The sequence below is a fragment of the Dipodomys ordii genome, unplaced genomic scaffold, assembly GCF_000151885.1.
Source record: "Dipodomys ordii isolate 6190 unplaced genomic scaffold, Dord_2.0 Scaffold24, whole genome shotgun sequence".
Lineage (NCBI taxonomy): Eukaryota > Metazoa > Chordata > Mammalia > Rodentia > Heteromyidae > Dipodomys > Dipodomys ordii.
Window position 1 is genome coordinate 16,864,504 of NW_012267240.1, and position 24,939 is coordinate 16,889,442.

A 24,939-nucleotide genomic window follows, 5' to 3' on the forward strand; every position below is an offset into this window, starting at 1 on the left:
GTAATCATATTCCATAAATTAATGCTGTAGCTAGCTACAACATTGGTTTAAATATCAAATAGTGGGGCCTGTCAAGAGAAGTCTAGTTTTTTGAATGATACACATGGTTGGAGCAATTTTTTTCATAACTATCATTAGTAAACAGAGAAGCCTTACCCAAACAATGAACAATAAAAAGGAAAAAAATGTAGTCATACAAGTACAGAAAGTTTCAGTCTTCTTTTAAATAGCTGTAGGTGACTCTAAAGTAGTAATGAACTGTATATAAAATAGAAGAAGCTATAAGTTTCTCGGTGAAAACAAGATGGACATATTTTCTGTACTCCTTTTTTTTTTTAAGGGACTGATGATTCTTTGTGGCACCTGGTAATCATGCCTTAGTGCTCAGGTACTGCCTGCTAAGAAACCCCCTTGGGAGGTGGGAGAAGAACGTAGGGAGTGCCAGAGTGCCACTGTCTTTGCAGCTACCACTGGCCATTGACACAGGCTATTCAGATTCTTTATTCCTCTGTAAGGTGCTTGCAAGTGGTTAAATTCCCATTCCCTGACATGGTAAGAGCAGGTCAAAACAGCAGTATTGCTCCAGGAATAGAAAAGAGCAGGCAGCAAGAGCTTTAGCCCAGGGCGGCATCTTGGGAATCACAGGGCTGCATGCTGAAGGAAGGCAGCACAACAGACGTCTCCCAAGTGTTCAGTTTTAGGGGGTCACAGCACATGTCTCAAACAGCATCTGTACTGCTGTCTCATAAATCTTACCTCCAAGGCTCTGCTGAAATGCTGTCCAAACCAGTGCTGATGACACATGCCTGTACTTCGCTACTCAAGTGGCTGAGATCTTGAGGATCACAGTTCAAAACCAGCTTAGGCAGGAAAGTCTGTGAAACTCTTTATCTCCAGTTAAGTTGGAAGTATTGCTGTGACTCGGGTAGTAGCCTCGGAGCAAAAAAGCCAAAGGGTAATGCCCTGGCCCTTAGTTCAAGCCCCAGTACTGGCACATGCACCACTACCACAACAAACTGCTGTCCAATCCTCTTCTGAGTTGCTGGAGTTCCCTCTCCTCTGCAGGAGCCAGTCTAGCCTAAAGCTAAAAGCAAGAGAACTTGCTTGGTACCTCTCCTGTGGTCATCCTTGACTTGTAATTTATGTAAATGTTTATGTCTAGTTTCAGTACAGAGCCAGCCTTGAAATTGTTCCCCATTGAGCGCTCCTAGTAAGTAGATGTTGACCCAGTGTTCCCCTCTTGGGGTCACCCCATGACTGTTCAAGCATACTGGTAGACTCATCCACCTCATGGGAGACACATAGCCACTGCCTTTATACCAGGACAGAAGAGCTCAAAATCTGCACCAGTTATTTTGAGTGAATTCCTAGGTTGTGTTCTGTTGATTCTAACACATATTTATTAGACACCAACTGGGTGCTCAACATACCAAATATCAAAGAGTAATCATCTTAATGAGAAACCAAACTTTCCACTCAATAACTGCAGTGGGGAAAGCGCAGTGGACATATTTTGTAGAAAATCCCCTGAGTATGTGAATGAGGGAGTAGCTAGCTCTGCTTTGTGGCTCATTTAGGTTAGTAACACTCAAAGCAGGGTCCAAGTCCTCCTGGGAGGACCACAGGGAAAGCACTGGGTGTCTCCAGAGACAGGTGGCCAGTTTAAGACTTGGTGAGTGGTGTCAGGATCAAAGCAAATGTTGTGAGGCTGGGCTAAGTCCTTTCTCCTTCCTCTTGCAATTTTCCAACTCTGTACCACCATAGCCCTGCAAATAGCTGTGAGATACACTTTTCTATTGGCTTCCAAATAATATAAGAGCACTTAACAAAAACCAGCTCATCTAGAAGATGAGCAAGATAAAATCGCATTTCTGAGTAGAACTTCCCTCAATTCTCATGCTATGACTCTTTCTGTCCTTATACGACCACATCGAGTCATTTGACAGGCATTTCCTCTAGTGCCTGGTATGTACCAGCCTTGCGCTATGACTTAGGTATTCAGCCTCCGGCGCCTGTCAAACTCCACTACAGACCTTTTAGCCAGAAAGCAGCAAGACACAAAAGTCGGGGAGAATCTGACAGCACTGTTTTCACAGTGATATTTACCAAGTATTTATAATCCAAACATTGAATGGCAAAGTGAAGCCTAGGAATGAGATGACTTTCTGGATAATCTAAGTCCCAAATGCCATTTTTGGAGGGAGAAGACCCAGCCAGCTTTCCTCCGTCACCCAAACAGACCGTCACAGAGAGCTCTCCACTTTGGCCTGGTGTGCTGGGCACTTTGAAAGCAGAAGAACACAGGAGGGAAACAAACTCCAGATCTTCACATATTTAGTGTGATTTAATATATCAAATAGTCACAAAAGTGACCAAGATGGGATTGTAGAATGAGCTTAGATAGTGTGTGAAGCTTATTTCTGAGTGAGGCATTCCGGGCTTTTTTTCTCATAAATATTACCAATTTCATTTCTTCATTGTAAAGCTATTGTGTTTGTGTAAAAACCAACAGCAAATAGTTAAGTAGTTCAGGTCATATGATTAATGAAATTTGGTCTATTCAGTAAGCATTTATTGAGTACCTTCTATGCACCAGACCCTATGCACAACATGCAGTGTAATAACGATAACCAGGTGCCTATGTCAAATGACTAGTAGTAATGGGGCATGAGTAGCTGCCTCCATGGGCAGGAAGGACTTAGGAAAAGCATGCAAATGGGTCACAATATGAATAGGCAAGTTGTAAATACAGGTGGTGTGCTGCTGGAGCTGTAGCATGTTTCTGGGTTTGTAACTGCAACAGAGTCCAAGTTGAAAGGAATCTGGTACGTCTTTTTATAACAGGAGATCCCCGACGGGGAAACTGTGTGCCTAGGGAACTAGTTTTCTAGGCTTTTCTAGATTGTAGCTTTAGCTCTTCTTCCCACAAGTAGGGATTAGGGAGTGAGTTGAAAATGCCTGTAAAACTTGCTTATTATATTTATTTTTGTATCATTTATTTATGTGCTTTCCATTGGCATGGGGGGAGAAATAGCTCCACAGTGAACAGCTACTAGCATCGCAGAGAGAGCCAGGCCCTTGTGGAATGAAAATGTGATCTATAAATAGTAATATGCTGAGTGCATCTGAGTTTGTTTGTTTGTTTAAAGTTTTGGTGGTTGTGGGACTTGAACTCAGTGCCTAAGCACTGTCCCTGAGCTTTTCTGCTCAAGGCTAGTGTTCTACTACTTTGAGCCACAGCGCCACTTCCAGTTTTCTGGTGGTTAATTGGAGATAAGAATCTCACGGACTTTCTCGCCTGCACTGGCTTTGAACTGCAATTCTTAGATCTCAGCCTCCTGACTTGCTAGAATTATAGACATGAGCTGTAATTTTGGGTCTCATGTCTTTGGGCCTTCATTCCTGCATGAGGGATTTCCACACAGTAGGGTCAGGTCCTCCTAGGTGTATATATGACATGTGATTATCCAGCCTTCTTAGCCATATGAACAGGACCACTTTTTCAGTGTGTTGGATATGACTTAACATTGGAATGAGACCATCTTGTTTTGTGAATTATAATTGGTCACTGTTTTTATAGATTGTAAATCCTGGTACCAAAACACTGAGACTGTATCTGTACACATGGTGTGGACATTTCAATAGCCAGTAATACTTTGGATACACTTATGCCCAAAGTCAAATGCCTCAAAGCTTGCTTTTAATGAACTATTTCTGTTCTTTTGGTAGCCAGAAGTGCAACTTGCTGAAGGCTTTGATGTGTTTATGCCCAAATCTCAGCTGGACTCTATATTATCAAACTACACTCGCTCAGGAAGCCTTCTGTTTAGAAAACTGGTGTGTGCATTTTTTGATGACAAGACTTTGGCTAACTCCTTACCCAATGGGAAGAGGAAAAGAGGACTCAATGACAACCGGAAAGGACTAGACCAAAATATTGTGGGTGCAATAAAAGGTTGGTCTGCATCATTTTCTTTTATGAAGTCTTTGTTAGAGTTTTTGCCTCCATTGCATTAAGATGCAGCTAAAATAATAATACAAACTAATTTAATTTGCCTTTGAACACTTACCCATTCACATGGCTCTTAAGTGAGTTCTCCAACTGAATATCCCAAATAGCATTAGAATTTTGTATTTTAAGTTGTTAAAAATAATAATTTCAGAGACAATTTGATCTGCTGCACAATCAAAAGGAAGAGTCACTTACTTAAATGAAAGTATTTTTCTTCCCACTAATTTCTCAGAATCTCATCAAAATAGGATTTATAAGTAAGAAAAATGCTATTTTAAAACTTTTTTTTCAAACTTCAGAAGCTGTACTAACAGGTCATTGTATTTAAAGTCTTTTATTTATTCATTCATTCATTTTTATGCTAGTACTAGGGCTTGAACTTGGGGTATGGGAACTGTCTTTTAGTTTTTTCCACTCAGGCCTGGTTCTTCACCACTTGAGCAGTATTTCCAGTTCTGGCTTTTTGCTTGTTAATTGGAGGTAAGAGTTCCATGGACTTTCTTGCCCAGGCTGGCTTCAAACCATGATTCTCAGGTCTCAGCCTCCTCAGTAGCTAGGATTACAGGTGCATGGACCACCATTACCCAGCTTAAAATCATTTTAAATCTAAGTGACCCCACACTAAGTAAAGCCACACTCTGCGTCCGCATACATTTCCTGCTAATTCTATCACTCTTGATTGCGTCATGCCACCATACTAGCTACATGGAGAGAACCCCTCTGCCCCCCTTGACTTTGTTTTACCCCCCTTCCTTTTACTTCTATTGTATGTCCTCCATTGTATGGCAGGTGTATGAGTGTGTGGATCTCTATTTCTCCCCAGTTCCATATTCTAGACCTCATTCTTTACTGTATACTACCCTTTAGGAGCCTGATGAATGTAACTTTAAGAAACAGAAGTGCTTAAGTGTTAGGGAATGTTCTTGAAGTCTTAAATCTGAACTACCATGGAAATGAAATGTGGAATCAGGCCATAATTAAAATCAAGGCTGTTTTTGGCTGGCTTAATTCTCTGTTGTAGGGCAACGGAATAGCTCAGAAAGAACCCCCTCCCATTGTCTTACAGAATGAGTAAAGGAATTTAATAGTGCTTAAAGGATACTTCGAACCTCACAATTAACTTTACAAAATAATTTTTAAATGGAGATAGCAAGTAGCAGACACCCCTTGTTCATGGCCTGAAGGACATAAACTTTCATTAAGGGGGAATTTCTGTCTCCAATCAGAATTTTTTCACTTAAAGTGACAGTTGAATTGTATTAAATAAGAAAAGCGACAGAGATTGCAGTCTTTATCGCACAGTTATGAAAAGAGTGATTCAGCCTGAAGTGAAACTAAAGACAAGATTTCAGAATCTGAAAAATGGTCCATGATGTAACTAGGCCGTGCTGGAGTAAAGAAAGGTCTGTTTCCATCTGAACAGGCTGGGCCTTCTTAAAACAAGCAGGTCAAGTCTGCTGCTGCTTTTCTAAAATATAGAAATTGGTTTGATTTTTTTAGAACAATATATTAATGTCATAAAAGCATCTGGAAATTAAGGAGCTATAAATGACCATATTGTATTTAATTATATAGAAGAACTACCTTAGCAATATGATGAAGAAATAGAGTATTGTAGCTGAGTGCCAATTGCTTGTGCCTACAGTCCTAGCTACTCAGGAAGCTGAGATCCAGAGGTTCACAGTTGACTTTTCAGCCATGGCAGAAAAGTCTGCAAGACTGTTTCCAAAACAACAAGCAAAAAGTGAGGCTGAAGGTGTGACTCAAGTGGTAGAGCACCAATGGAGCATGCAAGCTGAGCAAGCACAATGCCCTAAGTGCAAATCTCAGTACTAGGAAGGGAAAGAGAAAAATCTCAGTTCTTGGAAGAAAGGGAGGGAGAGAAGGAAGGACGGGAGGAAGTGGGGAGGGAAGAGGAGGGAAGGGAAAGGAAGGAAGAGGAAACAAAGAGGGAGGGAGGGAGGGAAGAAGGGAGGGAACTATGGTAAGTAAACTGAGAAGAGATTTATTCTACTATTCCCTATGGAGATTGGGCATCAGATAGGAATTTGAAAAAATATATTGCAAACAAAGTAGAGAATACATCTTAATTTTTTCATGGCACTGCTCTTTAGCTAGAAATAAAAATGACAATGAGACCCCTATTCCTAGTATATAATAAAGCAGGTTATTCAAAACAAAGAACTCAAAATTTCTTTGATTGCTGAATTAAGCCTATCATTAAAATTCAGTTAAAACAACACAATAACCTTAAGAAATATACCCACAAATCATCAATACCCTAAACCAACAAAGATTTTATATTCATTCATTCTCTTGCAGTATTTAATTGTAAACATATGTTTTGATGTTGGTTTCTTTCCCTGATTACAAAAATGACACCTGCTTGTATAATTCAGTATGGAAAGCTGAAAGGCCTCTGTAATTTCTCACTTTAGAAATTAACTTGTCCACCGGGCACCAGTGGCTCACGCCTGTAATCCTAGCTACTCAGGAAGCTCAGTTCTGAGGATCGTGGTTCTAAGCCAGCCTGGGCAGAAAAGTCTGTGAGACTCTTATCTCCAATAAACCACTAGAAAACCGGAAGTGGTGCTGTGGCTCAAGCAGTAGAGTGCTCTCCTTGAGCTGAAGAGCACAGGAACAGCATCCAAGCCCAGAGTTCAAGCCCCACAACCGACAAAAAAAAAAAAAAAGCCTAGAAATTAACTTGTCCCTTTCTACCTTTTTTATTCAAAGTATGAATGTGGATCAGGTTTGTCTTTTTCCCCCATCAGTCATGGGGCTTGAACTCAGGGCCTGGGTGCTGTCTGTTTTCTGCTTAAGCCTGACTCTCTACCACTTTGAGCCACAGCTCCACTTCTGGTTTTCTGGTGGTTAACTGGAGATAAGAGTCTTACAGACTTTCCTTCCCCTTCCCAGGCTGACTTTGAAGCAGGACCCTCACATCTCAGCCTCCTGAGTAGCTAGAATTACAGGTGTGAACCACCAGTACCCATCAGATTTGTCATTTTCATTAGAAAAAGATATATTGAATACCAGTTTATTTTACCTATGCCAGTATAAGAGCCTCAAGAACAAGCTTTATCTTAAATATTTTTATTACGCGTTGCACTTGAAGAGTTGAGGATAAGCCATCCCAATATATGCCACGTTAGTTTACCAGTAACTTCAAACTGAAGCCTTTGGGGAGCAGCAAATGCTAAGAGGAGCTTTCTCTGAACTCCTTATATCTACCTTAAGACAAAACCTCTGAGATGAGGTTAGCGGTGAGTCTGGGAATATCATGAACCAGTGAGCATCAGCTCAGATGACAGGAAGCACTGGAGGTCTGCACCACACTCACACAGCCTTTGTCACAGACTAACATGTGTTCTTTGGGCCTATTTACCTCTCTCCAGAATCATTTCCTTTCCTTCTCATCTGTGAAGAAGGTATGCTGTGTAAATTTCTCGATCTCACTGGATTTGGGGGTGTTAGTTTTCTTCCTATACATATGCTTATTGTCCTGTTAATCTGCCTGCTGTCAGTTTTATTTCTTTGTTGTTCTATTCTGATTTCTCTCTCTCCCTTTTTTTCTTTTTGTAAATGGGATGTACAGAGGAGTTATAGTAAGATAAGTAAGCTTTAGGTCATACTTGGTCTTTGAACTCCCATGGGGTAGAGGGAACATTTTCCCTCCCTCTGTGTACTCCACAAAACAAGATTAAAAAGTAGAGATTTAGCTGGATGCTGGTGGCTCACACCTGTAATTCTGGGTGCTCAGGATGCTGAGATCTGAGGATCATGGTTCAAAGCCAGCCTGGGCAGGAAAATCTGTGAGACCCTTATCTCCAGTTAACCACCAGAAAACTGGAAGTGGTGCTATGGCTCAAGTGGTAGAGTGTTAGCCTTGAGCTGAAGAGCTGAGGGATGTGCCCAGGCCCAGAGTTCAAGCCCCATGACTGACCAAAAACAAACAAACAAACAAACATCGGGATTCTATAGCATAGCTTTGTGGTTTTCATCTTGAATTGGGCCTTAATTCATTGACATAATAGTCTTGTGCTAAACATTTGTTCTCATGTCTCCTCATAACTAATGATTGACCTCAAAACAAAATGTAAATTTCTAACCACTTATAAATTGCCAGTGAAGGTTAAAAAATGCAGAAATAGGGGCTGGGAAGGTAGCTCAGTGGTAGAGCGCTTGCCTTGCATGCATGAGGCCCTGGGTTCAATTCCTCAGCACCACATAAGCAGAAAAAAAAAGCCGGAAGTGGTGCTGTGGCTCAAGTGGTAGAGTGCTAGCCTTGAGCTGAAGAGCTGAGGGACAGCGCCCAGGCCCACAGTTCAGGCCCCACGACCAGACCCCCCCCCAAAAAAAATGCAGAAATAAAGTATTGAGTACACATTTAAACACAACTCTTTTTGAGTGTAAATTTGAACACAACTCTTTTAATTCTGTACTACTTTTTTTTCTTTGCCACATTTTCTCTAGATAAACATTACAATACAAAGTGATCTTTTGGAAGTAATGATTAATTGATGGTCTTATAGAATAACTATATTCACTTTTTTGTGCTGTCAGTAGAGATAAACAGAAATTTATTTGCTTAACTCAAGTCTTTTGATTCTGAGTAATCTGGAAAAATAAATTGTTTCTTTTTACACAGTAGTGTCAGGGCTGTTTGGGTGGCAGTGTCTTCAACATCCAAAAAGATTCCATAAGCATAAGTACTCATACTCATTCTAGCACTCAGGATATAATCAACTAAGTGTAGGTTAATTTGAAAAGTTCTATAACCTTGGAAGAGAAATCGAGTTAATTTTATAAGATCTCACAAAACAACAGTTGGGGTTTGGTGTTTCAAACATAGATGACCAGATAGATGAAAATAACATAGGGAAAAAGATAAATGAAAATCTGTGAGACACTTGTAAATAAGAACAGAAATGCACTGGGGAAAAAAGATAGTTGGGAGACTCTTAACAAAACTCTTTGTAGTGATAATATTTCCCATGACAGTATCTTGAAAGTAAAGCAGACTCCTCTTTGTAGAGGTCATATTTTCCGCATAATCTCATCAGTTTTGTAATGAGTAACACTTAATGGTAATTCATTAAACATTCACTAATAACTATGACCTGAGGTATTGCTGATAAAAGCATTTTTAATTAGAAAAGCTCACCTGAATACTTTGAGTTTAGCTCTGGGAAGAGGCAGCTTATGGTCTTATTAAGTAGAGACTTAGGTTTAGTGCTTTGTAAAACTTCCTAGCTTGGATTAGATTCAGAATTAATTTTGTAGCCAGAACCAGCATGGAATTTAGTACCCAGCATGCTCCACTCACATGGTGCTGTCCATGCTGAGGCTGTATGTAATTGGTCCACTGTCTTGATTTGCTGGACCATGCACTTTGAATTCAGTTACCTACATGTGACAGACTCACTGACTCTCCCAAATCTCTTCAAAAGCATAATGCCCCAATAAAGAAACTTTTAGAAGCTCAATTCTGATTTTCACTCAACTTCATAGTGATTGTTAACAGAGTGTTAAAACCATCAGTCTGGACTAGAATCCTATGAATCCTCTTGCATTCAAAGAAAGTCACTTACACATGTGAAGGGAAAGAACAAGTTGAAGGTTATGTGTATTTATTCCACGCAACACGAATTGCCACTGTCCTGAGAGGCCAACACCAATGTCTGCCCAGAGAACTACGAGGTCTCAGAACATTTCTGGGAGGGAGCACACTCAGGCTCAGTACTCCCAACAGTTCCAAGTTGAATGCTTAACCACATGGTTGTCACTTTCTCATGAGCTCGATAGAAATGTCCAGCAAGGCCTCCCGTTTTGTAGCATTCCCTATTTGTTGTGAAGTTTAGTTGTGTTTTTCTTTTGTTGTTGTTGTTTGTTTGTTTGTGGGGCTTGACCTCAGGGCCTGGGCACCGTCCCTGCACTCTTCAGTTCAAGGCCAGCGCTCTACCACTTGAGCCACAGTGCCACTTCCAGCATTTCCTATTTGTTATCTCTGTTTTCCCCTTGTTATTCTGTATCATCCTTCATTTTCTTGAGCTTTTATCAAGGAAGGTGAATATTGGTTTTGAGTATAAATTTGAATATAACTCTTGTTGTAATATATTTTCTTTTACCACTGACAAGAATACAAGGAGTCTAATAGACTTTCCTGCCTGGTCTAGCTTCAAACCTTGATCCTCAGATTTCAACCTCCTGAGTTGCTAGGATTAAAGATGTCAGCCACCAGCATCCAGCTTCCTTTTTCTTTTTTTTCTTTTTTTTGGTAGTACTGGAATATTATTTCTTGATAGTAACTTCTCTGTGTGCTTAGAACTCTCTCTCAACTTGATATCATGAACAGTGTTGATGATTTTATCTCCTTTAGCAGAAAAGGATACCAAGGCTAGGAAACTCTGGGCCTGTGTGCTGCCCTTGAGCTTCTTTTTGCTCTAAGGCTACAGCTCTACTGGAGACACAGCTCCAGTTCTGGCTTTTTCTGTGATTAATTTGAGATAAGAATCTCACAAACTTTCCTGACTGGGCTGCCTTCAAACCATTATCCTCAGAACTCAACCTCCTGAGTAGCTAGGTACAGGCAGAAGCCACCAGTGCCCAGCTTCCAAAAACATTTTTAGCACCCTTTATTTCTCAAAGGACTATTTAAAAATTAAAAAGATGCCCCACCTTTACAGTTCCATCTTTAAATTTAGTGATTTGTTTTTAAAGAGTCCACTAGGAAGGTTCTCTAGGGAAGGAAATCCTCCTAGATTTTTTTTCTCACACACAGAATTGCAAGAAACCAGCTTGGAAGTAAATCCTGCATAGAACTGTCTTCCTAAGTTGTATGCAATTTAAATTCTTGTCTAGATGCTTGGCAATTGGAACCAGCTGATTAATGCTTAGCTTCAAGAATCCTCTTGATAGATGTTTGCTTGTGGATGGGTTGGTTGTTTTAATTTTTGTTCTGTTTTGGTGCTCGGGATCTAACCGAGAGCCTTGTATATGTCAGACAAACACTTTGCCACTGTGTTATATTCCCAGCTCTTAAGAATCATTTTGAGGGGCTGGGAAGGTGGCTCAGTGGTAGAGTGCTTGCCTTGCATGCATGAGGCCCTGGGTTCAATTTCTCAGCACCACATATACAGAAAAGGCCAGAAGTGGTGCTATGGCCCAAGTGGTAGAGTGTTAGCCTTGAGCTGAAGAGTTGAGAGAGAGCACCCAGGCCCGAGATCAGGCCCCATGACCAAAAAAAAAAAAAAAATCATTTTGAGCCAGGTGCTAATGGCTCATGCCTATAATCCAAGCTATTCAGGAGCCTGAGATCTGAGAATTGCAATTCAAGGCCAGCCCAGGCAGGAAAGTCCATTAGACTTTTATCTCTAATTAACCACTGGAAAACCAGAAGTGGCACAGTGGCTCAAAGTGGTAGTGCACTAGTGTTGAGCAAAAGAGCTCAGGGACAGTGCCCAGATCCTGATAGGTAGGTAGATAGGTAGGTAGATACATACACACATACATACATACCTGTGTATATTTCAAGTCCTTTCAAGATAGTTCTCATATTTTAGTGTATATCAGAATTACCTGAAGTGTTGTTTCAAATTTTAGATTTCTGGGTCTTCTTACATATCGGCTCAGTAGGTACAGGTATAATCCCAGACAACTGAATTTTGAATAAGCAGACATGGGTGATTCTGATATTGATTGTTTTCAGTCTTCCTAGAGAGACGGTACCTCCCAGCTCCTGTTTCTGACAGTCATGATATTTTGTTGACCATACACAATAGCCCACTGGTGAGTCCAGCTATTCTGTAAGAGTGCACTAGTTTCCGGAAGGCTGTTCTGTCTGTGTCCTAGAACGAATGAGAGCATTGTCTCTGTAGCCCTTATTCTTTGCATTGTGGGGATTTTCTGCTTTGGACCACAAAGATCAATAGTGTCAGCTATGCCTGCGGTCCCTCATTTGACTTGACTGAACAACTTCCTCAGAGTGTGGGGGAAAGGCAAAGGCCTTTCCAGGCTTCAGACCAAGTTAAGATTCACTAGAGGAATACCATTCGTTTCCTTAGGGGCCTTGAAGGAAATATCCCTCCCCACTTCTTGGCAGTCTCTCAGCCAAGTCTCTCTGATTGCATATCTGAAGCACTTGCTCAGACAACTTCTGCATTAAATTGATGTTGATGTAGACAATGTGGTCTCGCTGCTTTGCACATGCCAGATAAGTCTGAGGACACCAAAATATTTGCAGTGCCCAGTAGTACCACCTAAGCCTGGAAACCATACTAGGCCTGTAATTTCTGTTATTTCTCACCACTATGAGCCAAGAATTGGTCACATAAAGATGAGTAAGTAAACCCCTGACCTAACATTACGAAACATGCAACTGATGTAGCTACAGATGTGTCAACAATAACCCATGACATAGAATTGTCCTTGGAGACAGAATAAAGTAGATGTCAGATACCCATTCTGTAATGGGGAGGTAGCACAGAGCATGTCCAGCTCACTGGAGAAAGGTCTTATGGACTAGGTGACAGTTGAAATAGACCTTGAATGACATCTGTCAAATGCAAGGAGACTAGAGAAAGCCACAGAATATGTTTAATAAAACATATGTTTTATTAAAAATATGTTTATTAAAAAATATGTTTATTTAAAATATGTTTAATAAAACTCCAGAACTATGTAAAAATATCTACCCTGAATGGTTTCACTACAAGTAAAATAAAATGAAGTATGATTTACCCCCAACCCCAGGGTTTGCAATCAGACTGAGATTTAGGGGGATATTTTGGTTTTTTTTGGTCGGTCGTGGGGCTTGAACTCTGGGCCTGGGCACTGTCCCTCAGCTCTTCAGCTCAAGGTGAGCGCTCTACCACTTGAGCTACAGTGCCACTTCCGGTTTTCTGGTGGTTTATTGGAGATAGGAGTCTCACAGTTTCTCCTGCCCTGGCTGGCTTTGAACTGCAATCCTCAGATCTCAGCCTCCTGAGTAGCTAGGATTACAGGCGTGAGCCACCAGCGCCCAGCTTTGTTATTGTTTTTTTGTGTGTGTGCTGGTCCTAGGGCTTGAACTCAAGACCTGGGCACTGTCCCTGAGCTTCTTTTGCTCAAGGCTAGAGCTCTACCGCTTGAGCCACAGCTCTGCTTCCAGTTTTTTCAGTAGTTCATTGGAGTAAGTGTCTCACAGACTTTCCTGCCTGGGCTGGCTTCAAACCATAGTCTTCAAATCTCAGCCTCCTGATAGCTAGGATTACAGTGTGAGCCACTGGCACCTGGCTCTGAGCTATGCTTCTTAAAATTTGTCTTTTAAGCTACCTATACTCCATCCCAGACCTAATGAATCAGATCCCTTAGGGTTAGAAGCTTCGGCCTTTCATAGAGTAGGTAGGAACTTGTTCTGAATTCACTTCCAAGGACTCAACTCTGAATTTTTGCAAAACCTACATTTTAACACTAGAATTAGGGTTGACAGAAACAGTCTTCTGTCAAGAGAAATAAATCAACAGGGCTGTTACATCACATCTGTACACTGTGCAGCAGAATGGACATGATGTCACTATTGACCATGACAGTTTGTGTATTTATTGTGACAGTTTCCAGCAGATGAACGCAGTATCTTGAGGAAAGACATCTTTCTTACCCGCATAGTAGCACCATATGGGCTGATGGTGGCCATGAAAATAGCAGTGTTTTCTATATAACCCATCTTCTTTCTAATTCACTTCTGAATTGTGTGATCCAAGATGTTCAGCAGCAGCCTTAGAACATGCTACCATCTATTTTTTCTCCTCTTATAGGGAAACAGAATTGTATAATAAATGCAAAGTTAATCAATTTCTCTTCGCTGTAGTTTTTTTTTTGGCAAGGGCCTATAATTGGTATTCATTATCCAGCAAATGTTTCAATTAAATTTCATAAGCTGATACTATCTCATACAAGGTATGCATCAAAAATATGAGTGACTCCAAAATTGGTAGTTACCAGTGTTTCTGCCATAAGGGTCCACAGGCAATTGATCATGGTGTAGTCACTGTAAAACTATGGGTGGATGGCGAACCTATGAGAGAGAGAGAGAGAGACAGACTGACCAACAGACAGACAAACAGAGAGATTATAGGCAACCTTCTAGTAAGAAAATCACTTAAAGATCCATAGTCTTAATGTCAATTCCGTGTCTCTGGAAGATACCTTTTATAAGAATAATTGTGGCTGCATCCGTCTTATGAAGAGCATCCTTCATTCCTCTTGGAATTTGATCTTCTCAGAGTTGGTCCCTGCGGCTTCTGTTACAGTGACTTTTTCCAGTTATGTGTCTTCCTATCCTGCTCTAAGTTAGCTTTTGACCCTCTCCATAGCCTGCACATATGTCTCCCTCTTCTCCCAGCTCTTTGACCCCACATGTGTATGCCATGTTGGATTAGCTTAGTCAGGTCAAAACAAGTGGGGTCAAGGGCCTGTCAGAAATGTGGACAGAAACTAGAAGGAAGTGTGGAAGATGACCTTATCATTTATTGCCCAAATGAGGTCACTTGAGTTTTGGGTGCGATTAATGATCTTATTGAAAACAGCAACAATCCCCAGCAAATTGAGATATGCAGCTATCCTGTATATGTTTGAGCATCTTGTCTGCCCAATAAAACCATAAGTTCTTTTTTTTTTAAATAAGTTTTTTTAATCAAAGTTGTTTGTAAGATTATTTTACTCCTGCATCTTTTCTTTCTTGTTTTTTCCTTTCCTACTTGGTGGGATTTGGCTTTCCATCCCAGGACCTTTTTGAGGTCTTTGTCCAGTTTCAACCTGGTGATTACCACCTTGCTGGGGTGAATGCCCACGTGGACAGTGGTGTCATTGGCCTTTTCCCACTGTACCGTTCAGCGTAGATGACATACTTCTTCCTGTTAACCTGGACCACTTTGCCAATAATCTCACCTTTATAGTGTCCTCGTACAACCTGCACTTCACCGTCCTTCTGGATGGGCATAGACCTCACATTGTACTTTTGTCTCAGCTCTTTGGAAAAAGGGGAAGACATAATCTTCCTGCAAATGCGGGGAGGTGCATTGAAATGCCTTTTCCGGTTCTTGCTTTGGTCAGAAGTGACAAAGGTATGGAACTTCATTTTAGCCGCTCCTGCTTCAGCGATGGCCGAAAAGTCCAATAAAACCCTAAGTTCTTATGGGCAAGGAACTTGTTTCATATTTGCTTTGCAAATTCCTTGGCACATGAAACAGTGCCATTCACATTAACAAATAGTCAATAAACTCAGGAGGCAAGTGGGGAGGGGCAGAAGAAAGCAGACAACTTGTCTTTACTGCAAAAGGTGATTCCTTAAAAATCACAGTTCCCAGCACATTAGATATTAGATACACACATGGCTTATGTGTCAAGATAGTTGTACAACTTCCCCATGGACAGGTTGGGCAGGGCCGAATATGAAGATCTGAAGAAATGTCATCAACAGACAGATCAAATGATCTATAATGATGACCAGGAATGTATATATAGATCTTGTTGCTCAAAACCATCAAAGTGATCTCAAATATAAAGCCAAATTTACATTTAATAGATGCTTCAAAAACATTACTATCCAATATCAAAGAAAAGCTCTGAAATATGCAGTATGGAAGGAAGTTGTGCTTTTACTGCTCCAGAGAATGTTCATCTACAAAAGGTAAATTGTAGTGAGCTTATTGTAGTATTTAAACAAACCCAGAAAAAGACTAGGTTATTTTCTGTCTTTATTATCTCAGGACATTGATATAAATCAGTATGCTTTCCATCCATGTTTTTGTGTGTACACGTGCATGCCAGTACTGAGGCTTAACCTCAGGGCCTCACTGTCCCTTAGCTTTTTCCCTTCAAGGCCAGTGCTGTACAGCTTGAGCAACACCTCCACTGATATCCTCCCCGCTTTTTTTGGTGGTTGGAGATAGGATTCTCACACTTTCCTGCCTGTGATCCTCAGCTCTCAGCCTCCTGAATAGCTAGGAATACAGGGGTGCATTTTTGACACTTAGCCAGCCATGCAATTTTTTGCTTTTTTGGTGGTGGTGGTGGTATTTGAGACAGGATCTCAGTATATTGTTCGGGTTGGTCTCAGATTTCTGAGACTCAAGTAATCCTTTTACCTCAGCCTCAGCCTCCCAAGTGCTGGAATTGCAGGCAGGTGACACCGCCCAGCCTAGCTGTGTGGTTTCTTTTAACCATTCATCAGAATACATTGGTAACAAATCATAGTCTGAGAATTTGATTGTCAACCTCAAAATGTGAGCCCAAATTTTTCCTAAAACTAGGGGCTGGGAAGGTGGCTCAGTGGTAGAGCGCTTGCCTTGCATGCCTGAGGCCCTGGGTTCGATTCCTCAGCACCACATAAGCAAAAAAAGAAAAAAGCCGGAAGTGGCGCTGTGGCTCAAGTGGTAGAGTGCTAGCCTTGAGCTGAAGAGCTAAGGGACAGCGCCCAGGCCCAGAGTTCAGGCCCCATGATCGGACCCCCCCCCCAAAAAATTTTTTTTCCTAAAACTAATTTCAACTAAATGGGAGTTTCTACCATGGGAAAAAGAACAGGAAGTACAACCCTCTCTGAGGCCTCATCCCTGCCCTAACCTGTCCAGCATCTTCACCCCAAAACCCAACATCCACTGTGAAGCAGCACGGAGGGCTCAGTTCAGGGACAGGGTTGGCGCATAGAGGCTGAGCCGTGTGTAGGGGAGCACATGGAGGCTGAGTTCATTGATCTGATTCTGTGTGCAACCCCAGCACGCTGCCTTTCTTGTGCCTGGCTCTTTGTTCTTTCAGCTTGCTGGATGTAAATGATTGCAAGGATCAGACGGACCTGAACATCTCAGCACACCTGTCATAAGTTGTGCTGGTTCTGCATTTTCTCCAGACATACTGTCTGTAGAGAGTGACTCCCAAAATTCATATGCCTAGAACCCCCAGCTTTAAAACTGGGGAAAGCTCATTACTTTCTCCTCATTTACATGTTTGTGTAAAGAGGAGATAAGCATAAGTGAATTGGGGGTACAGAGTACTTAGACAAAGAGAAAAAGGGGAGATATATAACATTGTATTCCATTTGCATACCCCTTTGGGGATTCTCAATCTTCTAAGTTTTTGTTTCACTTGAGCCTGAGCTTCCTGATCTATAGAATGACCTATACTAAGTACTTCCAAGATGACTTCCAAATAGAAGTCCTACCAATCTATGATTTTGAAACATTTTTCTTTACTAAGAGAAGAATGGATTTAGCAGTAAAATACCATGACATCAAAGCTTGTTATTTCCCAGGTATTGATATTTAGCAGGTATAATTTATTCCCTTGAACTATACCGAACACATTTAAGAAAGGTGCTTTGTAGCACAGTTTATCAAGGAAAGCAATAATCCTATTTCCCCATAGTGTGTTCATTATACATGAGCTTTGCTCTGGGTCTTCTTAAATTGATATAAATTAAAATGTGTTTAATTTGAGATACCTGCTATCTTTTTAGCACTTCCTTCTAGACAAAGGTCATATAGCAAACAGAATAAGGGGAGAGATAAGGGACATTTTCTCCAGAGTCTTCTGGTCCTCTGCTCTAAAATCTTTGAAAAATCACTGTGATTAAATAGATGGCTCAACGTTCTCTTTTTTTTTTTGTCATGGGGCTTGAACTCGGGGCCTGGGTGCTGTCCACTTTGAGGCACAGCTGCACTGCCAGTTTTCTGGTGGTTAATTGGAATAAGAGTGCCACAGACTTTCCTGCCCAGGCTGGTTTTGAACAGTGGTTCTCAGATCTTAGCTTCCCGAGTAGCTAAGATTACAGTGCCAGTCTTCTACCCACTTTTAAACCATCATTACCTTCTCTGGGATAGAGTATAGCTTGATTAACTTTTTAAGTCTCCAGGTCCATGATTGTATGGTTCGGAAATTTTAGTCCCAATTCTCAGAAGTAAACCTATGCAATTAATTACGTCTGGGGCTCAGTGTTATGGATATCTAGAACACTTTTCACTACAGCCACCAACTATAAATACCAGCCCCACGCAGGAGCCTTCAGCTCTAAGTGTTAGATGGGCCATGTGGCCAGCTTTACTATCCTTGCCCTCAAAGTCTGTACAGAAGACTTCTCACTGTACAATCTCAGATGTAGAACTCAAAGGATTGTCTCCTGTCTTCCTAAGTATGTTTCTATGTACAGTACTACATTTCCTTATCTTAAAGCCTTTGTTCTGAGGTACTTTAGTTGGTGAACTGTGGTACTACACCAAATCTGAAATGAACTTTAGGGCTCAGTGTAATTTGAGATCTTCGGCTATTCACTAAAGAAATTCTTTCTTCCATTCTTTCAAGTTAGATAACAGAATTTCTCCCAATTCTTTCATGAGCAGTATGTTCATGATTGCCTATTGTGTGCCAGGACCTCTGCTCTCATTCATGTTACAGTCTAGAGGAATACTAGGAAGTGACAGTCGTTCAGGAAGGCTTTCTCTGAGAAAGCTGGAGAACTGGAGTTGAGATGGACTGGGGACCAGGCAAATTTTGGTAGCTGTGTCTTCAAGGATCTTAGTCATATACTCAGGAGCCAGTGGGGTTTTTATTCTGGTTCCTTTCTATTGAACCAGATCAATTTTAACTGAAAAGAGAAAATAGGCAAAAACTGTTACTGTATCTGACAGAATACTTGAACTCAATGTTAAACTCTCTTCTTCTTTTACTTTAGTATATATTGTTACAAGCAAGAGTTTTTGTGATGATATTCACCTTTGCCAGAAAAAAAAGAAAAGTCTCTTGCACAGAGAGTAGGTTGGGAAACCTGGGCATCTCACTGTCCTCCAGTGGCATGTTCAGCACACCCAGCAAGCTGGTGAACACCAAGTTCATCCATCGATGGTTATATTAAAAGCCACATTCAAAGGGAAGAATCTGCTCAGCTACCACAAGTTTATTTATTATTTATAAACAATTAAAGGGCATGGTTCAAATGAATTCAGGCATCTGGAAAAGTCATTATTCATGTACGGATCAACTTAAGCATTTGTCATTGTCCCTGGCGACTTAACATATTTCTGTGCCATGGGACTTCAAATTATATTAAACAGAGTAGATATTTAAAAGTCTTCTGTTCAGTTTAATGGTTGGCCTCATTTAAAATTAGCCCTCACTTCTCTTTAATATATTGGAATAGGAAAGGAGGGAAATTTCTTTTTTAGAACCTATTGCATTCTAAAGATGAATGCAAATTATCCTACTATGATTCTTAATGACCCACTATTAACATAGTAGGAAACCTAGTGCATTAATGCAATACCTCTTTTCACATCATTACTCCTAATGGAACTGTTACCAGGATAATAGCTTGACCTTTAGCTATAGATTCAGATAGCAAAAATATATTCTGCTTACCCTATACCTCTGTTCACACAGCATATTGACTGTTTCACATCAATGTAATGACAATCTTTTGGCCTTGTTCTGAGTCTGCATCATGATTGTAATGGAGGGAATAGGATTTCATCTTCAATAGCTAGATTCTAGTTAAAAGTCTCTTTTGAGTTTGGATGTCATCCATGAACTGCAATGTCAATAATGTGCCCAGTGGCACATTATTTTGTTTTTGTTTTTTGTTGATCCTGGGGCTTGAACTCAGGGCCTGGGCTCTGTGCCTGAGCCTCTATGTGATCAAGGCTAGTGCTCTATCATTTGTGCCACAGCATGACTTCCAGCTTTTTCTGTTTATGTGATACTGAGGAATTGAACCCAGGGCTTCATGCATGCTAGGCAAAGCACTCCAGTAAGCCACATTCCCAGCCCATGAAGTAGTTATTTGTTAGAGCTATTTTGGTAGCTGTGTCTTCAAGGATCTTAGTCATATACTCAGGAGACAGTGGGTCTTTTTTTCTGGTTCCTTTCTATTGAAGCAGATCAATTTTAACTGAAAAGAGAAAATAGGCAAAAAACTGTTACTGTGTGTGTGACAGAATACTTGAGCTCAAGGTTAAACTGTAAAAAATTTGACCTGAAGCCTTTCATGGAATGGGAAAAAAACATTCCACAGCCTTCCCTTTGGGTCACCTAAATTTGTCAGTGGACACACACACAGCTGGATCCCAGCACAGCCAAGTCTATTTGGGTATTTTGGAACCAATTCTCTCCGATGGGTGATTATCAGCATTTCACAATTGAAAATAGGGTGACAAATAGGAAAATGTTTACTTTCTAAGCTAACACGTTCAGTTGTTTCTGTATTACATGTTTTCACATAATTAAATATCTTCTTTATTTGTTGAAAGCAGAACTTAAAGAACCTTTTGTGAATTCTCCTGTTAGTAAATGTTATTGTGGTTGAGTGTCAATAAAACCTTGTTTCTTTAAATGTATTCTGTTAATTAGTCCACTTTCCACTAATTCAAATGTGCTTGTTTACTCCCGGTTAGTCTAAATTTTGTGAGCTCCCATGTTTGTTTCCACTAGAAGCAACCCTAGGAAATAGCTCTGTATACTCATCACCTTTCTCTGTAGTTTCTAGGCACTATATACCAGATACTTTGAGGGAGACTGGAGAACCTCGTATATAGTAGATTTAAAAGTAAACCTATACTCCAGGGAGATAGGGTAGAGCCTTGGTATGGGTGTTCATATGGCCCTGAGGAGACTGTCGTGTGGACAAACAGCACATGCTCAGGATGTATAGCATTCAGCCTGTTTTGGATGCTCTGCTCATTTTCCCCCTAACATTCCTCAACTTCCACTAAAAGCATGCCACCTGAAAGGTTAAGCACATTATGTGTGCTTTGGGGGCTTGAGAGGATTGCCATGATTTTTACCTTACTGTTTGGGTACCATTTTCTTTTGTGGAGGCATATTTTCGCAGCATTCAGAGCAAGGAAACAGCAGAATCACACAATGATTGAAACACAGCTGATGATAGCCACCGGACTGCACAGCGTGCTGGAATTTCAAAAGCTTTGCTGTTGAAATTCCCTTTTTTTTTCCCCCATTTCTTCTTTTGTTTTTAGAACCACACTTGGTCAAAATTGCAGGTATTAAAACTGCAAACAAGGTGGGCATGCTGTATCTCTTCAGCATCTCTCCCAGAGGGAGGCTGCTTGCTCTCCTGTGCCCCATGTAACATTCAATAGGGAACTTGGTAGGTATTTTCCCACTCCTTAATTCTGCTTCCTAACCAGGCCCCTCCTCTACTCAGGTGGAGCTGTGATGGAATCTTTCCACCAAATGTCTTCTCATAGCTGTATATCTTCTTCTATCTGCCTCAGTCTCTTGTCATCTTAGATAACCCCACTGTCCACATGAAGATCTATCTGACTCCCTGGCCACAGGGTTTCAGGATGGCATCTGTGGTGCCTTTTACCTCTTCTGCCTTGCAGTCTCCACCACTGAACACACCTTTCATCCTCTCACACAGCTCTACTCTGTCACTGCTACTTGATGCTCACTGTGTCTGTGAGACTGTTAGTCTGCATGTCTCCTGCCATCCCCATGGCAAGTGACATCTCTGTTTGCTAATCCACTGCTACCTCCCATTCCTGATCCCGCGATAACTTGAAGTCAGTGAGCCTTTTTTAAGTCTTACTTCCTCCCCAAATTCAAGAGAAGGGAGGGAAGAATAGAAAGGTGACATAATTCACCTCAACATGCTTATAACTCTGTTCTTTTTTTAAATTTATTTTATATAGATGATGTACAGAGGGATTACAATTTCATGTGTCAAGTAATTGAGTGCATTTCCTTTCCTTTCCTTTCAGTCTCTTCTGTTTCCTCACTCTCTCCCAGTTCCACCGCCCACCTCCACCCATGAGTTCTATAGTTCACTTTCATCAGTGTTCAGTGAGCTCCACTCCTGTACTTTCTCCCTCTTTTTCCCTCGAGTTCTGTACCCCCCCAACTCTCCCAAAGATATACATGCAGATATATCATACATAAGAAGACAGAATCATCAAAAATAATTTTTTTAAAGATCTATTTCAAAATTTTGGCATTTCAATTATATATATATATATATATTATATAAATATAAAGAGGCATCGAGGCATTGTGCCTTTGTTCCCCTTGTCAAAGTATCCTTTTTTGACAACCCTGTTCTTTTGCTGAACCTGCCCAGCAACCCTGGGCCAGCCCTAGCAACCAATGTCCTAGCTAGTAACAAGATACTGAGGAAGATGATAGCCTACCTGTGAATGACTATAGTCACCCTATCCACTGCTGGAGGCCTTCCTGTTTGTCCCCAACCTGCCGCTTTCCCAGTCTTCCCAGAGACCATTCCAGACATTCACACAGGCTGCATTGTCCATGGTGCCTCACCATAAAGTTCCCTGAGTCTTGACAGCACTAGAAGCTGTCGGTTCCCTTTCCATTTAGAACCACTTGCTCTTTAACAAACCCCATTTCTGGACCCCTTGGCTTTGCAGTCAGTTATTCCAAACTTCTTCCTGGACTTCTCTGCCCTCTTTTAAAAATTGGTGTTCTCCAGGGCTCTGTGCACAGCACAGGGCATTTGTTTGTTTGTTTTACTTGCAGGTTTTCTGCTTCATGGCATTTTTCCCCTGTGTTCTAACTACCACATATATAATTGGCCAACTGTGTCAGCAGGTCTTATATCCACAGATTCAACCAGCCAGAGACTGAAAATATTGGGAGAAACCACAGCATCATTTTTAAAAAACTGCCATACTATACAACTTGTGACCTGGGAGTTTAGCAGGCAAAAGACTGTATTCAATCACCAGTTACTGCCCCCTCATCCCCCTACCCCCCTCACCCCCACCAAAAAAATAATTAGAACATGCACAGACTGTCTTACCATTTCCTAAATAATACAATAGGTTACATAATATTTACATTGATCAGATATTATAAGTAATCTACATGTGATTTTAAAATGTATAGATGGGGGGCTGGGAAGGTGGCTCAGTGGTAGAGCGCTTGCCTTACAGGCATGAGGCCCTGGGTTCGATTCCTCAGTACCACATAAGCAAAAAGAAAAAAGCTGGAAGTGGCGCTGTGGCTCAAGTGGTAGAGCGCTAGCCTTGAGCTGAAGAGCTGAGGGACAGCACCCAGGCCCAGAGTTCAGGCCCCACGACCGGACCCAAAAACCAAAACAAAAACAAACAAAAGAAAAACGTATAGAAGGATGTAGCCTATATGTAAATGAAGCAACATTTTATGTAAGATACTTCAGCATCTCAAGATTTTGTGGGAGGGGAGAAATGGGGACTTGAACTTAGGGCCTAGAAAACTGTCCTAAGCTTTCTTGCTCAAGGCTAGTGCTCTACCCCTTGAGCCACTGCTCCACTTCAGCTTTATTGGTGGTTAATTGGAGATAAGAGGCTGATGGACTTTCCTGCATGGGCTAGTTTCAAACCAATCCTCAGATCTTGGCCTCCTGAGTAGCTAGGATTACAGGCATGAGTCGCCAGTCCCCTGCCCATCTAAGGATTTTGATGTCCTCCAAGGTCCTGGAACCAGCCCGCATGGAAACACAACTGTGTTTGTCTCCAGCCTGGCCCCCTGCCCTGTACTTCCCTAAATCTCTGCTAGCCATCTTCATGTGAGTAGCATATAAATACCCACATCAGAACTACAATGCCCCACCTTTCACCTCATAAACCTTTTCTTTCTTCAGTATTTGCAGTATCATATGATCCACACACACAAAAAAAGGGGGAAAAAAGCCTTTTTTTTTTGTCCTAGATACTTGTCTCAGGCAAATGTAGTAACTTCCTGAAGAGATCCCCTACTTCTACTCTGCTTTCTCCCAAATTGACTCTTCCTTTGGCTTCCCTGTAGCTCTATTGCACAGTTAGGTTGCTTACAGTTGAGATCACACATGTATATCTTTTGGTCTCCTTTCAAATTATTTCTTTAGGATCTATTTCTAGGAGTAATAGTACTGTCCATATTTCTCATGATATATTACACTTCTTTCCCAAATGGATTTTTGCCCACTTAGCTCCTCAGTAATATTTGAATGTTTTCACAATTTTATCAGTACCAGATATAAGCTTTTTAGCATATTTTTAGTTTAGCAAATAGTATATTTCTCTTCTTTGATTTACATGTTGGTTGGACATTTTCCCTAATACTTTATACTGTGGATATGCTCTGTTCATTTTCTATAGGGACTTTTGAGGTTGCTCTTTTATAAATATTGAACATTCTCAGTCATATTCAATATAGACAACTTTTGTTATTCTGCTCAAATGTTTCCTTTCTGTTCAATTTTTCTATAGTTAAAGCTGTCAGTATTTTCCTTTGTTAATTTCTTTTTTTTAAGGAACCCTTCTAAAACATTAAAATTATCAGTGTTTTAAATACCACGAAGGCAGTGTGATGTGACTGCAGACTAGCTGTTGACCGTATGGAAAGCAGATTGAAAAGGGGAGTTTTGAGTGCTCAGCACCAGTCTGATGCAGAAATGTCAGCCCCAGTGCCTTGTGTGCAGTCACACACGGTGCTTAGCTTTCCTTAAGGTCATTCTCCTGTCTTACCTTTGTCCTGCCCTATGATTCTCCAGGGTTTTCTTTGTGCTTAAATAGGGTATATCTTTCCTTGGACATAGTCCAGTAGGCAAGGGGCTGACTCAAAGTAGAACTGCTATTTCTATATCAGAATGTGTCATTTGAATTTCACTAGGACATGCTGCATGATTATGTTGAGTACTGATTGAGTTCATGGGAGTCACCATGAGATCATCTTTGTGTGTAGTCTTGCATTTGGTTTTGAGTCTACAACAAGAAAAAAAATGTGAAGTCTTCTAGTGCTGAGCTTTGTCATTGGGTTGGGGCTAGGAAATATTTCCTCCTTCGTCTCCCAGATGCATACACACAAGATAGAGACAAGTAAATGAGCAGTTTGCTTACAACCTTAGTATTTCTTACATGTAGCCATGGCCCATCTGGTCACCAGCTTTACCCAAAGGAATAATG

The 24,939-nt window shown here is 41.0% G+C and overlaps 1 protein-coding gene and 1 pseudogene across 8 annotated transcripts in view; one reads left to right on the forward strand and one right to left on the reverse strand.

The window, feature by feature from the left end:
- Bend7 (BEN domain containing 7) overlaps positions 1–24,939 on the forward strand; it is a 76,126-nt gene that overhangs the window by 37,815 nt on the left and 13,372 nt on the right. For all 8 annotated transcript variants that reach the window (XM_013014774.1, XM_013014772.1, XM_013014773.1 and 5 more), the window contains exon 5: positions 3,730–3,955. In XM_013014774.1, coding sequence (XP_012870228.1) covers positions 3,730–3,955 — 226 coding nt within the window. The remainder of the gene's footprint in view (positions 1–3,729; positions 3,956–24,939) is intronic.
- LOC105984549 lies at positions 14,737–15,157 on the reverse strand (annotated as a pseudogene).